Raw genomic sequence first — 16,432 nt, 5'->3', positions numbered from 1 at the left:
AATGTGGAGCCATCTTAAGCTGAATTGCAATGTTTAGGACGATGAGGACGCAGGCAAACAAACTAGTAGTGGATGGACACATTCTACGTAGTGGTGAGAGTATAGGTGGGTTAGGGATCGGCTTAGTTAGCGCCAGTTTGACCAGTGTGCAATTATAGTATGGACCTGGGATGGAGGTTCCACAATTTGAATGAAATGCTCTAAGGTTACACTAAGGTTACCATCTAAATTTGAGATGTGACAGTGAGGCTAAAATGCATCTAGGTTCGAAATATGGCCAAGAGGCTGAAATGCATCTAGATTTGAAATATGGCCAAGAGGCTAAAATGCATCTAAATTCGAAATATGGCAAAGACGCTAAAATGCATCTAAATTCAAAATATGGCAAAGAGATTAAAATGCATCTAAATTCGAAATATGGCAATGAGACTAAAATGCATAGTACATCAACTGGTTCAAATGTGGCAGGAGGTCTAGGATACATAGAACATCTCTAATTCGAAATTAGCGGGTAAAGTGGGTTGCAGCCCAACAGGCAGGCCTAGTCTAAAGGGCGCATGTGAGACAGGTGCGATAGGCTAAGTTAATTAGTATACGGAGGTTCACATACAATGTGTTACAGTTGCACAGAAAGGGTCGTCTTGGTACACAGGTCAGTTGCAGGGAAAGCAGGTGTGCGCACTTAGGCAATGTCTTAGTGTTCATACAAATTTTGTAAGTAGTCAATGACGGTAGCAAGGGTGACAGAATGGCATTGAGACATAAAGTTACCTTGATGGTGGTGGAACGTGGTGCCAGAGGGTCCGGCCGGAGCGGGCGACAGGAGCTCCTAATCCGCTCTTTGCCGCTCCATGACGCGAAAAGGGGGCAAACAGGGGCATTGTATGGGCCTTTGTCGGATGCGAGTGAGTGAGATCCAGGCCCTGTCCAGCAAGCAGCCATATCTGACTTTCCACAAATCGATGGTGGTGCTGCATATGCACCCCACTTTCATAGTGAAGGTCCCAGAGGAATTCCACCTCAACAAGCCTTTTGTGTTGCCTGTTTTCTTCCCAAACCCTTTGTCACCGGCAGAAAGGACCTTGCATACGCTGGACATTGCCTGTCCCTTGAAATTCTACGTGGCACGCACTAAGAGTTTGTGAATTTTGGACCAGTGAATCGTGGGAAGGCCTTGTCCAAGATTTCCATCTCAAGGTGGCTTTCTGTCTGCATCATGCTCTGTCATTGGCTGGATAATCGGCCTCTGCCGGGCCGTCCGAAAGCCTACTCCACCAGAGAGGTTGCTGTAACGACGTTCCTTTCTGGTGTGCCCCTGCTCGACATCTGCAGGACTGCGACGTGGAGGTCCATGCATACCTTCATGAGGTTCTACTGGTTCGACAGGGATTCCAGTGAGAAGTCCAGAGTCGCTAGGCAACCTGTTTACTTAAGGTGAGTCTGTTCCAGGGGTAAGTGTTAATTGCTTCTGTTGAGCCTTGCCACGTCCCGTGGTTGTGTAATGTGTACTGCTGTGTATTCGTTATTCATGAGCATATGAATCAATGCCAGACCCAATGCTGGAGAAGGTTTAAGTTACTTACCTGTAACTATTGTTCTCCAGTATGGGTCTGGCATGGACTCTCATGCAAACCCTCCCTTTGGCTCCTCTGCGGCTCTTCTTGGTAATGCTGCCACTTTACGTGCTTACCAAATTGAAAGATGGCTGCCAGAGGTGGGACTTGGGGAGAGGACTGTCATTGGATGGAGGCAGTATGTCCCAGAGGACAGGGATTGGTTTAGTGGAGAAATACAGTTTTAAAGTGAAAGTGAAACTGTTTTTTTCTATTACCGAGGATTCCCAGCCTGACTGGGAATATTCATATGAGCATGTGAATCCATACCAGACCCATGCTTGAGAACAAGTAAGTAACTTAAACCTTACCGTCCTCCATTTAGCAAAGCCAATATACCAGTTTTGGTTTTGTCAGCCCACTTCTCTGTGCCTGCCATTTGTAAAATGAAATAATTAATCTTTTATAACACACTTATAACTGGAGACCAGTCGCACTGTGCTGAACTGGGATTCAAACCTGTTGCTCTACGTTGTCTTTGGAACTAACTACTGTAATGAAGTGCAAGGCCTTGTTACTTTTCAAAATAGCAGGGCTACTTATAAGGATTGGGATGACCAATTGGGGAGAAGACGGTATCCCACCAATCACCTGACCCTAGACTCCCTTTCTAGGACCTCAATAGCAGTCCCTTCTCTTGGAGAGTTATGAGATATTGCCAACATTGCATTTCCTAGCAAGTACTCGGATGAGTAAGATGAAGAGTTACCCAAGTGAAAAGCCACTTCCTAGTACTGCGATGAGGGGACACTCCATTGACCCACAAGGAAACAGGAAGATCAGTACTGTGACGAGGGAGAACCACGGAAGCATGTGGATCACCTTTGAGAACCACAAGGAACAGTCTAGTGGTTGCTGGTTTCTGATTGGTCCATCTAGAGTAGAAATAGAGGGAAATCAGGAAGTGTTGTCAAGCCCTGGAGGAGCCGGGAGCCGGAATCCTGTGCTTGAACAGAGGGAGCTGTGGACCATCGCACTACCCAGAGAGAGGGGGAACCCTTGAACCCCAGCAGCCTGTGGGTAACTGATGGAAGCTGGACTCTTCCCTCACTTGGGCAACCAAGAAGACTGGCGTGCCTACCAAATGGGGTGAGGGGGTCCCTGAGCTGCAGCAGTGTCCAATAGAGTAAGGGAAATATGAGACTCCCTCACTGGAAGAGATCAGCTGGGTAGCCGCGAAGAGAAGACCATGAGAGCTCAGGAGAAGCAGTAGAAGCTAACCGGTGTTGCAGAGGACCGGACCCCTTGTGGTCCAAGTGCAAGGGGACGAGGAGGTGGACCGGGAAGGCACAGGGAGACCCCAGAGGCTGTGGTTAGGAGGGGTTGAAAGAGAGGGAGATCCCAAAGAGACAGAGAGAGGCCTGGCAGGATAGTGAACCAAGCCTAGTCAAGAGATATTACAAGCTTGTAAGAGGGGTTGGGACCCTAACATTGAGACACCAAGAGAATTATGCACACAAGAGAATGCCTGGCAGTCTAGTGAACCGGTCCTTAGAGAAGCACGCTACAAACCTGAGACAGGGTTCCGCGACCCATATGTGAAGAGCCCAAAGTAAAGGGGTCTGGGACCCATGGCTGTCCCTGGAAAGAGAGTACACCAGGGTTGCCAACATAACTGTGCAACAGTCTTCCAAGGCACAATACCTGGGTGAAGGGTATACCAGGTTGGCTTTAATAGAAAGAGCAAAGAAGGGGAAGAGAAAATGTTACCCTTGAACAAGTTGGAGTAAGAAAGACTGACCCAGCACCAGGAAGGAGAATTTACCAGGCAGGCTGGGGTGATAAGAAGCTGTGAGAGGGGAAATCTCTTGGCATTGCAAATATTGGAAAAGCGATCTCCCTGCCGTTTCCTAGACATCTTTTTGTTGGAACTTTCAAATTTCAATTTGATTAAACCTGGAACTTGATGTTGGCCTTTTTCAGGAGAGCTGAAACCTGGAGAAGGCATCCATTCTCGCAGGCGACGTTCCCACGTACAATTTGAAATTTTCCAGAGGAAGGAAGTCATTCCTCTGGATCACAAAGTCCCTTTATCCTTTGTTATCAGTTAGAAGTGTGAGCTTGGAAATAGGTATTTTGACACAGCACAGTGAGTCCTTAGTCTTTTTGTTGAGGTAGGGTAACCCCTCTAAGTCATAGGGACAAGTAGTCGTTTTCCTTATTTTCTTTATAATAAAAGTCTTTATCACCATAATGCCACAACTGTGTCAGCATCTTACATCTGCATCCTTACAATACCTAAAAAGCAGTGCTGGACTGTTAAATGCCTGCTTTGCTGGACTCAGAATACGAAACATTTCACATGATTGACAAACAAAATCAATGCTTTCGGTAACTTGGCACTGTCTGTTGTTTGTATCCTCACCAGGTGCACCCATTCTCTTTGGATGTTGTGGGAGAAACCTCTAAGCATATAGCTATGAATGTGCAAGCAGTTTCTTCAGGTGGTTAGAATGGTAAGGAGGTGGCCCAACAGTCTTTGAAAATGGACTTTGACACTACGGATTGTGTGGCTAGGTCCATTCTTGGATGCATTTCTTGCGGTTTACCCTTGATGTCCTTGTTAAACTTCTACATGTGCCTTTTGATAGCAAACCTTTACCTCAACGGAAGATGAGTAGCTGGAGATGGGCTGGATTCAGGCCTACAGCCTTTTTCAACACTGAATTAATACTTCTTACTTGTCTGTTGCATTGCATTAGTCTTCAGTGGGAGGCAAGGTATGCTTTTTTATTCCACAATGCACAGTAAACACCATTGTAAAGTAGCTCTTATGGATCAAATTGGATATATTGTTTCAGAAAGGCTTGTATCTTACTCTTCTGCAGATACCCCCATTACACTTACCTTGCCTGCTTTTACCTGCTCTGTAAATTCAAGTACAGGATCTCAAGGTACTTCCTGCTCCCCGTAAAAAGGGGTGGCTTGAGACCCATACTATATATTTGCCTTTTGCACACATTTCTGAGGAATGTCAAGTTTAAAATAATAATACTAGCCAATTTTCTTCAGGTAATGTAGGGGATGATAGGCTGGTTTCCTTTTTGTCTCCCTGGCACATATTTCTGCATACCATTTCACCAGATGCATCATGGGTATTTGCGTTTTGTAAGGGCTCAGAAGCACTATTAGTTTCCTCTACCCAGAGAGGATTAACGAAGATTCTGGCTTTAGTTGCAGCACACCTCACTTTCTACATCTACAGTGGATGTGCAGCTTTCGGCTTTTCCTGGGATTCTCAAAGAAACTGCACAAATCTTCCCCCGAAGATGCTTGTGATTTATACAGTGGTTGCAGCCACATCTCGGTAGCTTTTCGCCCAGTGGAGAAATGTGATGGGTCATAAATGAGGCGGACAACATTTAGATGATTTCTCAATAAATGCCATTTTATTAAATCATACGTTTCAATAAATGCATCACTATCCCTACCCTGAAGAGGATTTCCCCGCCTAAAACAAACTAAAGGAAACACACTAACAAACAATATTTGGCCCTCACACCTGTACATAAAATACACAAACTATATGGCAATTTTCCTCAACAATAATTGCATTTGTAATATTCACAGTCTCTCTTTATAACCTGGGTGAACTCTCCTTCCCCAGGTTTTAAGTTGATTTTCAGTTCCATTGTTCAACAAAAAGAAACAAGGAAATCCGGGTTTGTTACACAGTTACAACACAGTTCTTTGCACCGCCGCTTTAAGAAAGTTCCAATAATCCAATGTCCAACCAAAGAAAGGTTCCACTTCTTCCTTGAATAGATATTTTCAGTCCATCAAATAGCATCTATGATATTGTTGGTCAGGATGATTTGCCACAACTTATACGATTCAAAGATGCACAGCTTCTTGATAACAAGTTTTCTGAGCTGTCCTTTCAACACCATAAATCACAGTTTATATCTTTGTCAGGATAACTTCACAGCACTTCCACTGGTTTACTTGGTACCAGGCCTACTTCTAGAAGGATTCATCATGCAGGTCTACTCGCCTGCGCGATAGCTTTCTGCAATCAACGGTGCTCTTGAAGATCTAAATCTACTGACAACCAAACGTTCACAACAGCTTCAGCAGTTTGCAGTTTTATGACTTTAAACTATTTTTTAGAAAAGACAAAACTCACATTAGTGCTCTTTAACACATGCAACCAAGGCACTCTTCTTCTGAACCTTCACCTTCCAGAAGGGCAGCCTCTTTGCCACTCTTGTCTTTCTGAGAAACCAGTAACCAAATACCCTTAAAGATGTAATTCTAGCTTTTCTCCTTTTGGCTGTAATTCTATAGAACAATGACAATCAACAAGCTTCACTTTTGAAAATATAGCATCTGCCCCTTCTGTTCATGTTAGCCACAGTACCTTGCTGTTAGTCGCTTTTGGCAATGCTTGTACGACTTTTGACTTTGGGCAATGCTTGCACCAATCCTGGCTTTAGGCAATGCTTGTACAACTCTCGACTTTGGGAAATGCTTGCATCACTATTGGCTTTAGACAATGCTTGCCCCACCTTTGGCTTTGGGCACTGCTTGGTTGTTCCCTGGAACTCACAATCATTAAAGTTCAGTCACTTAAATCCGATGCTACAATGTTGCCTGCCGCTTCACAAATGATTCTTCAGTTAGCCTTTTCTTTAGAATCACTTTTAGGTATACATGATTAGTATTTCAGCAGTTTTCTTCAATTTAATATTTAATGAGTGTTATTCAAGCAGTTTCAATCATATGCGACTGCTTCTTTTTTTTTTTACAATCTTTGTCTGACAATCAACAGTCGGGTTTACAGCAATTTCACACATACGCAAGTGTTTCTGCTTTGCTAATGTGTCCTGCCTTTGTTACGCACAAGGGATTAGAATGCTTGGTAACACTCACCTGCTTCTGTCTTTGATCCCTTCGTATACTGGAGGATTTCCACTGCTTTGGCTACTTCCAAACGGACACACTTCCTTGCTGAAGTTGCCTTCATTTCCGCCAATTAAGTGCAGAGCTCGGCTTGCTCCTGAGACCCCCCAGCAAAGGTCTCCAGTATGCTTCCTGCTACGCAGTCTCTGCAATTGAGCTCACATGGGGGGGGAGCCTTCTTGCTTCACGCTTCCCACTGCACAACCTCTGCACTTCAGATTTATGGGGAAAAGGACCCTTTCAAGACTTGCAGCTGGAATCTGCTCTTCAGTGGTCCCGGCACCCTCTCTTTCCTCAGTCTGTTTGGACTGCCAACAACGAGCCTGATGCGGCTCTTTCCTTCTGCTGCCGCTTCGACTGCTACAACTGCTCCAACTCCAACCAATGGCCTGTACCTGAAGGAGCATTTTAAGCCTCTCTGCCTCCCTCATGTATGGGTTATTTGCCTTTAAAAAGCCGACCACTCCTGTCATCTAACTCTTGAGCCCTCTTCCTTGTCCCAGTACTTTGGGAATTATAGGACTTGAAGTCCTCAACAACATAATTGGGTTTTCTTGTCAGCTTTCCAATTTCAAACTCAGGTTTATTTCTTCTGAGTGTATTTAAGGAAACATCACAAGAATGCACTAGAAAATGGGAAGGCATTTCATTTAAGCCATTATTCACAGATTTCCTCTCACTGTACCTCTGGAAGTTAAGATGATTTCTAATGTTATAAGGTTCAGACAGACTTTCTTTTCTTAAAATGTTTGTTTGTGGATCAAAAGTTCTTCCCCATTAGAGACAAATTCCGCATCTCATCCCACAGGATCTCCTCACCACCCTGAGCCTTGTCTCCTTCCAGGTGATCTTCCTGCAGAGCACCTCCCCAAGGTCAGGATCAGGAAGTGTCTGCCTTTCGCCGGCCACATGGAAGAAGACTTTAGGCAGGGGTTTAGTGAGGGATCCACAAGATTTGTCACAGAAAGTAGCAGCCATCCAGCAAATGGTCTTTTCTTTCCAGCCACTGTGACATTCTTACTTACCTACTGAGGTTGCAATGTATGACTGCTTGGATCCTCCTGGTGCAGAAGGCATCTCTGCTGATAAGCGTGATTCTGTGGTTACTGTGCAGTCAGTGTTTTGGGGTACTCATCTGGATTTCATCCAGATCACTTCTTGATTGCTTCAGTGCTGGACATATTCAAAATTGCATGGAGAGCCACTGAAGCAATTGTGGCTCTAAGTCAACCTGGTAAAGGTCCCTCTTAGTGGCTGGGATCTGACATACTGGACTTGTTGGGAAAGATGCCTTTGGGAGGTGGGTGACAAGACCTCAGAATCAATCCTTTAGAGCTCATTCTGATCATGTTGACACCCATGGCCTCCTTTTACTCCTTCAAAGATTGATGGTTTGAGGTTCTGACATTTGTATTTCTTGGAATTGCTCCTGAATGTCTTGTTGGGAGATTCTCTGATTGTGGACTGGTATTTCCTCCTAGTTAATGTTTTCTCTACAGTTTTTTTTATGCCATGATGATCAGGAGGTGGTTAATGTTCAAGACCATAATGTTCCTAATTGCTTCGGTTTGGGCCAGGTTTTCTGGTACCTTCAAGGCTTCTGCTGAGAGTGCACCTTGTAAGGAATGCATGGTTATCAGAAGCACAACGGACACATGGAGTATAATCCTAGGGTGTTTATTAAACAGTATATGCGTGAGAAAAATGCCTAATATAAGCCTAAATCTAATATGGGAACAAATTACAACCATCAAAACAAAGAAAACGCTGTCCTGGTGGTGTTGTGTCAAAGCAAAATGGCTTATACTAAAAACATATTGTCAAATCCTTACTCTATATAACAAAACTCTGTTGGATGATGATATGTATAACAAAAGGGTGTAGTACAAACTGAAATGTCCAAAAGGGTGTTATTAGCTCAGGACAGTGTACTCCCTTCCCCACGTTATATCACGGGAAAAGGTGGAACAGTGGCATGACTGTGAGCACCCCTTGAGTCTATAGGCATCACGAAGCAGTTTCTACAGGAAAGGCGATATCCCTCGAATCAATGTCTTTTGCTTGGCATCAAGACTTTCCCAAGCTTTCACCATGTGAGATTCTCCTCTTCCCCGGCTTCCTCGTGATACCCCCTTCGTTGGGTTCACCTTCGTCTTTAAACCACTGTTCAGTCACTTTAACAAAATGCGGGATTCACTTTCCCTTGCTTTTACTTGGCATCCCTCCTTGGGTTCACACTTGCCTTTGCAACATAGTTCACTTAGCTTTACTTTACAATTGTTCACTTTGTTTCCCACTTGTCAAAGACTTGCGATTGTACAAGGATTTTGCTTGCACCTTCTTATGAACATATTGACTTTCCAATTATCCTACTTTCAATCTAACAGTTCCACTCTGGATGCGGAGACTTTCGAGAAGGTGATATTCTATTACTGGACCACTCTGTTATTCTTAGCATATTCCAGTCTTAAACACATTCGCAATGTTGCAGGCTTCCCTCGCAGTTTTCTATGACACGCGCATCATTCATTGTTCTGGTTACAATGTACTTTCGCTTGCGGTTTCACAAAATCCTGCCAGTTTCATCAAACGCTTTTGTATCTTTCACTCGATAACACTAGTCGGTCTCATAGTTCACTCACCTGTAGCGCTCCTTACTATTTTCCAGCATTTCCTTCATGCCAAGGCTATCGGCACAGCACGGCTCACCTCCTCCCAACTCTGTTGTTCACCCGATGGAGGGCCCGACTTCAACTTTTGCATTAGCGGGGAGGTTACCGTTGAAAAGTCTGCGCGACCTTCACTCTGCAGCTGGCCGGACCACAGCCCTTCTCTCGCTTCTTGGCTCCTTCTGCCCTGCTTCCATAGTCGCTCCAATTTTACAGAATCTGTTCTTCTGCCACTTTGCTGGTTCTGCTCGCCTTTTTCGCTTTGCCTCACAGGTGCTACCCTTGCTCTACCCTTTATCTCAGTGGGGAAAAGGGAACAGGATTTAGGTGCAAGTCATCAAGATTAAGTGCTTGACTCTGCCTGACTCTGATATTGGGACATGTCAAACGGACTGGTTGTGTGAGTCTGTCTCTGAAACGCTTTGTCCTTGCATCAAAGTGTGTGTCTAGGAAAGGGGGGGATAAGGATCCTAGATGGTATATAGAATGAGGGTGTTCTACAGGGAAATGGGTCTAGGGATACCACGTCTCTCCTTTGGGTGACAATAAATAGTAGCGAAGATGTATAATGGCCCATTTGATAACAAGGGACTCCAGTTCTATCACAGAATATTTGTTTTCTCTTGGGAATAATTTTCTACTGGGAAATAGGATGGGATGCTCAAAGCCGTCGCTAACTTAAGATAACACAGCTCCTAAACCTGCCAAAGAGGCATCAGGTTATAGGATAAATTCTTAGGAGAAATCGGCTACTTTTAAGATAGTGGCTTGATACAGAGCCTGTTTTAAGTTGGTATAACGAATGCAATCATCGGTCCAACTGACCTTTTGCGGTTCCGGTTTCTTAAGTTTGTCAGTTAATCAGGCCGTCTTATCTGAACATTTCAGAGTGAAATTTCGATAATACCCGATGAGGCCTAAAACAGCTCTGAGATCTCTTTTGGTTTTTTGGGTAGGAGCATCTAACACTGCTTTTACTTTTTCATGCTGTGGTTTGACACATCCATTACCCACAAAAGATCCTAGATATTTGACTGGCAAATGGGCAAGACAGCATTTTATTTGGGGTTGGCTGTCAGTCCTGTCTGTTGGAGGGCCCTCATGATTGTATAGAAATGCGAAAGATGTTCTTCCCAGGTCTGTTCATATATGATGATATTGTCGATGTAGGTTCCGCAAAAATGGGAGTATGGTGCGAGTATGGTATCCATGAGTCTATGAAAGGTCGCTGGAACCCCATGGAGTCCAAATGGCAGAACCTTAAATTGGAACAATCCAATGGTGGTAGAGAAAGCTTTTTTGCCTTTGTCAGGCCCATGCAATGGCACCTGCCAGTAACCTTTTGTTAAATCCAATGTAAATAAGAATACGGCACTACCCAGCCTGTTCATCAGATTGTCAATTCATGGAATGGGATCGATGTCGAAGGCCGAAGTGGTATTTACAAAACCGCCAGGATTGGTCTGGCTTGGTGACTAGGATGATTGGGGAAGACCAGGGACTAGAGGAGGGTTCTATGATATTGGTTTGTAACATAGCTGCTACCTCTTTGTTAACTATTTTTCTCCTGGACTCCGGGAGTCGGTAGGGTTTAAGATGGACTATTTTAGCCCTAGGGGTTCGAATCTAATGGTATGTGCCCTGGACTCTACCTGGCTTTTCACTAAAAACCTCCAGGAAGGATTCAATAAGATCCATTAGATCTCCCTGTCTTTTTTTAGATATATCCAAGATCGCTATCATCTTTTTCCTCTGGGGCTATGCAAGCTAGAATGTACGAGGTAGTTGTTGTATTCTCCTTCCACTCCTTCAGGAGGTTAATGTGGTATAACTGGGTCTTCTTCTTTTTATCCGGTTGTGCTACTTTGTATATGCAGGTACTTGTATGTTCTAAGATTTCATACGGACCATGTCGCTTCGAGATGAGCTTATTCTCTGTAGTGGGTAACGGAACTAACATCTTCTGCTCTACATAGAAGGAACAGAGCTCTGCCGTTTTATCCCATGCTTGCTTTTGATGGGCTTGAGCCTTTTCCATATGAGATTCCACCAGAGTTCTAACTAAGGACATATGTTCCTTTAAACGAGTGGCTTTTTGTGATAGAGGTAAAGTGGCTTCTTCCCAGGTCTCTTTAAGCATATCCAAGACATCTGGGGATTCTCGCCTGTAAAACAAGAGATGCTTGGGGGGGAATTTCCTCACGGCGAACAGGGCCCAGGGTATCATTCTGTCCCAATCTTTTCCATCCTCATCTACTAATTTCTTCAATATCATTTTCAGGGATTTATTAAATCTTTCTACTAACCCGTCAGTTTGGATATGGTAGACAGAGGTTCTTAGTGTGGAAATGTACATCAACTCTTTTACTTCTCGCATTAACTTGCTCATGAAGTTAGATCCTTGATCATTCAGCATCTCTCTGGGAAATCCCACTCCGGAAAAGAATGGTATTAGATGTTTTAAAATCTGTTGAGTCGAACAGTTTCTCATCGGGACCGCCTCATTGTATCGAGTGGCATAGTCCATTATCACTAGGATGTATTTGTGGTCATTATTGACACTGTCATAAACTCAATTGAATGTGGCATAAACGATTTTTGTTGTTGTGTTGCCTTGGATCTCCACGTATCCCTATGCCAATGAATGATTAATGTGGAGTACCTCAAGTTTTTGTGGTTCGGTTTCATCTTACTGCATCACTTTACTTAACTCTTTTTATTTATTCAAGTCATTGAATGCAGTTTCAGGACCTACGGTGACTATATATATGCTTATTTATAAGTGTTTTGCAATATTTTCACCTGCTTGTTTCATTTACTAGTGTGTGTTTAAGGCCTAGAATGCATACTGCATTGTATACAATCCTGTCTAAATTGAATTATTGTGTGCTTCATGTGTGGACTCATTGTAGACCCCTGGTCCCACTCACACGCTCCTGAGAATAGCATTGGCTGCTCTCCATTGCTACCTTTATTGGATTTTGGCTAACCTCTCAGATTTCCGCTGTTCACTATAACTATGGTGGCCTCTGGGAATTAGGAAGGAAAGACACAAGTTAGCCATGTTTTTGGTGAATATAAAAGGTTTGGGAAATGGCCTCTCTGACCCTGCTCTGAGAGGAATTTCTCTACCTAAAACCAAACCCAGGATGTCAAAATCAAAACTGTCCTTGTGTCCAAAAGTTATATTCTGACCCACTATAAACTAAACTATAAGGTGAAAAGGGAAATGTCTTTAACCTTACGTGCTTGTAAAAGAGTTTGTAAATTAAGAATAAATAGTTACAACGCAAAGGTTCTCCAAAGACAGAGTCTTGGATCCAGTGGATGGTTCCCTTCCTGTGGATTTCTCTTCAATACAAATTATTCTTTGTCTAACAGTTCATTGTGTCTTTCTTGACCCACAATGGCATTATCACTTAAAAACTGTTTAGCCTTGTAATTCCACTTCTATCAAAGTTCCTCATTGTCTGGTTAGTACAGTTCTGATATTTCTTCTCAAGACTTCCTGTATCCACACTCGTCTGGTATGCTTTCTTACCAGGGCATTTTACAGTCATAAATTTGAGATTGCCTAGTAAACTCTCCTGCCAGAGCTTTTTGCACTCGCACACTTTGTAATGTCCTGGTATACTCTCCTGCTAGGACGTATTGCGTTCACTCACTTTTTTGGTATACGAACACTCTAATATTCCATCTTATGACTTCCTGCATTCACATACTCGTAATTGTCTGGTTTGCTCTCTTGCCAGGGATTCTTACATTCACACGATGATTCTCTCCACTTCCCAAGTTGGGCATTCCCTTTGTTCCATAATATATCTTGATATATCCTTCAGTTTGGGTTCCTCATGTGTTTGCATTCCATACATTCACATACTGGTATGGGTCTTGTTTGTTATACACTTGCTTGTTTTACATTTAGGCTGTTTGTGCTGCACTAATGATTTTTGTTGGTGTTTGGAGCGATCGCCGATACCCCACTATCGGTGGGCTGATTCACTGGCTCTTGTTTTAATTGGCAAAGTTGTGTGCCACCTGATCTTTTCTCATGACTGCTTTCTCTTCGCTCTGGTGTCAACCGTGGCTTTGCTTAAGCTTACTTGCTTTGGTTCATGTTCCGACAGATACTTCTTTCTGTGCTCGACAAATGCCCAGGAGTCGCACCGGCTCCTGGCGTTTCTGCAGCATGTCCCGTCCTTGCAGCCTTTCTTGTCTTGCTGGATGGTGAGTTGCCTGGCACCACCACACCGGTTCATGCTGCCAAGCTTTTCGAGCCTTGCAGAGAGGCGAGATGTTCTCTATCCAACAGCAGCAGCCTCTAACACTCTGCCTCCGGTCTTTAAATCTCCCAGGCACAGGTGTTTTCTGACAACAACTAGAGTGCTCACAGGGCGTGTGGCTCCTTCTGCTCTGCACTGCTCTTTCCCTCTTCCTTGTCCCAGTATTCAGGTTATTCTGGGAAAAGGAGTCCGTTGTTAATGTAAACGGCTTGGAAAATAACTTTCAATAGTTCTGGGTGGTAAATCAGTTCTGTATGATGGATAATTAGAAATGGAAAAGGTGGTTTTGTAATTCTTTTAGACCAGAGTGCGAAATTTAATCCATTTGCTTTGGGGAAAGGTTTTCCCTATTCTCCCTAGGGGAAGGTGTGATATAAGGAAATAGGCCATGAGGGTATTTGGTATATGAGGATCATCTTCATGGGCAAATAGGTGATACCATGTCTCATCCATTGAAGCCATGACATCTCCCCGTAGGCTGTCTCCTCTCATGTGATCCTCCCTCATATAGCTGCCCCCAGGGTCAGGATCAGTTAGCGGCTGCTGTTCCCTGGTCGCATGGGAGAAGGTTAGCACCGGGAGATCAGTGATGACTCCATTGTATTCATCATAACTCCTAAAATCTGTCCACCAGGCCAGATTCTAGAAATGTATCTTAACAGACATGTTTTTCCAGTTTTGCAGATTTAATTAACACAGGAACACCAACTCTTTCCTGATTGTCTTTTATGGTGAACTGTTTCAAAAAAATTGTTTTGCTCTAAAGGTTTATGAGGATGCATAGAAAAACCATGCATGGAAAGAATGACCAAGCAACATATAGTTTTAAGTATTCTCATATATATTTGCTACTAATGCTTGTTGTCTTCTGTTTTTTAGGTTGGAGATCGGATTACCGCCATCAATGGACAACCGTTGGATGGATTGTCACATGCGGATGTTGTTAATTTGTTGAAGAATGCATATGGCAGCATTATTTTACAGGTATGGTGAGAAGATAAACCATGCAATTATTTTTTTACATATATTCACGGAAAAATATTTAGTTTCAGTGACGTTAAGGTGAGAACTTAACGCAACAAAGCCCCTGAAATTCAGCTAAAGCCACCTTAACTTCACGCCCACAATGATGACATCACACTGGGCCTCATGAGGATTCTGGCGACATCCCGACGGTAAAACCGCCGGGATACCGCCAGCTGAAATAGCATTACCGCTACTCGGTCCAGCGCTATTAGTGCCGGATCACGAATAGCTGTACAGTGGTAAGTTCCCAAACCCATTGGGTCTATTGGTAAAACTCCCACTTAACGCCCGACTCATGATTGGGCCAACCCTTAAATGCGGCGGTAATAGCATTGCCACCGCATTTAAGGGCTAAGGCCCAGCTCATGATGAGGCCCATTGTGTTTTTAGGGAGATTGAGCACTAATAGCACAGTTCAACACAGATGAGTGCTTACTTTGTCAAGTATGCTTTTTAAGAGCAATACCATATTATTTGCAGTTAGGAATCAGTTGAGTTGATACCATTTATATAGAATGTGAGCATTACCATAACACTAACAAAACACTCGTGGAACACATGATAAATTAATGATCATTTTAGCTTGCATAGTATTTACTGGTCTGGTTAGAAACAACCTTATTTCTCCGTCCAAGACCTTGGAGCACTATGTTGAGGCGGTGCCAAATAGCACTTTGGTGCAGAAAGTGAATCATGGTAAACACTTGTTTATAGTTTTGGCCATTTTGGAGAGGCTAGTACAAATGTTGGGGAGTGAGTGGTTAAATGTTGCCTTTACTTGTTTCTTTTGTTCCCATGCTGCTTGACACAATGACGATTTTCCATTTGGGTGCTGCATTACAGCGTGCTTCATGAATTCTATGTTTTTGGGTTTCAGAACATACACTTTAATTGCCAGCTGATTTATGTTTGTATTTGTGAAGGAGATTGATGCCATCACCCTAAGGTATATCAACATTCAACTTTAAAAAGCATCAGGGAAAAAGACAGAGAAAGGTAATTAGAAGACACATGTATATGCTTTATCTGAAAGCATAGTGTTCCGGGGTAGAGCAAATATATTCTGGAAAAGAATTCCAGAGCTTTGCAGCTTTGACCCCACAATAATATGGCAACCTTCCGGAAAGACAAGATTTATATGCTCCAAGACCTGGGACAACAGGTACTGCCATTCCCCCATCAACGCTGATATGAAGCAGTATTTTCACAGGCCCCCTTTGTGAATGAAAGGGCATCCCTTACATTGCTGTTGCTGCTTGTCTGTTCCAGCTCTGTGATATTGTTTCTGTCTGGCAAATAGCACATTTGAGCTGCAGTGTCTGAGTTATGGAGAGGAAAGAAATAAGCCTAGCAGCCTGGTCGAAGGGATTGATTTTAGTGCAGCCCATGGAAACCGTGCACCACGTTCTCTTTTATTACAAAGTAAGAAATGCAGGTGGTCAGCACTGCATAGTGTAGGGAAGGCAGGGTATAACAAGTATTGACACTGACACAATGGATACAATTTGTAAAACCTTTATTGAACATTTTCGGTTGGAGAAACTATTGTGCCCTATTACTAAGATGGGAGTAGTCTCGACCATCAAATTATATATAAAACAGAAAACAGTCCTAGTGGAGTCTGTCAAATCAACATGGGCTATACTAACAAAAACCTAATGCCTGCCCTATCTCTTGTACGAAAAGTGTAAAAAGGAGAACATTTATGCAAAAGGAAAAGTCAGTGTTCAAATGAGAATGTGGCTGAACCAGCTCTCCTCCCCATGTTAGGCCTCACAAAGTAAGGCGATCCTTGTAGGCAGGACAGCACAAACTGGCTCAGCTTCCAACACAGTACACAGTTCACAGCAGTGGATTGAGGCCCTCCTGGCTTTCCACACTTAACGTTCCTTTTTCTGGCTTTTAAAATAATGTTTCAATCAAAATGTTCACAAAGGTC

The 16,432-nt window shown here is 43.4% G+C and overlaps 1 protein-coding gene across 6 annotated transcripts in view; it reads left to right on the top strand.

The window, feature by feature from the left end:
* The window catches only part of PATJ (PATJ crumbs cell polarity complex component), a 3,332,662-nt gene that overhangs the window by 2,943,535 nt on the left and 372,695 nt on the right, over positions 1-16,432 (top strand). For all 6 annotated transcript variants that reach the window (XM_069642041.1, XM_069642043.1, XM_069642045.1 and 3 more), the window contains one exon: positions 14,347-14,451. In XM_069642041.1, the coding sequence (XP_069498142.1) occupies positions 14,347-14,451 (105 nt within the window). The remainder of the gene's footprint in view (positions 1-14,346; positions 14,452-16,432) is intronic.

Source organism: Ambystoma mexicanum, chromosome 1q (genome assembly GCF_040938575.1).
Source record: "Ambystoma mexicanum isolate Mex_15411 chromosome 1q, UKY_AmexF1_1, whole genome shotgun sequence".
Lineage (NCBI taxonomy): Eukaryota > Metazoa > Chordata > Amphibia > Caudata > Ambystomatidae > Ambystoma > Ambystoma mexicanum.
Note: the sequence above shows the minus strand (reverse complement) of the source record. Positions and strands in the feature narration are given on the sequence as shown.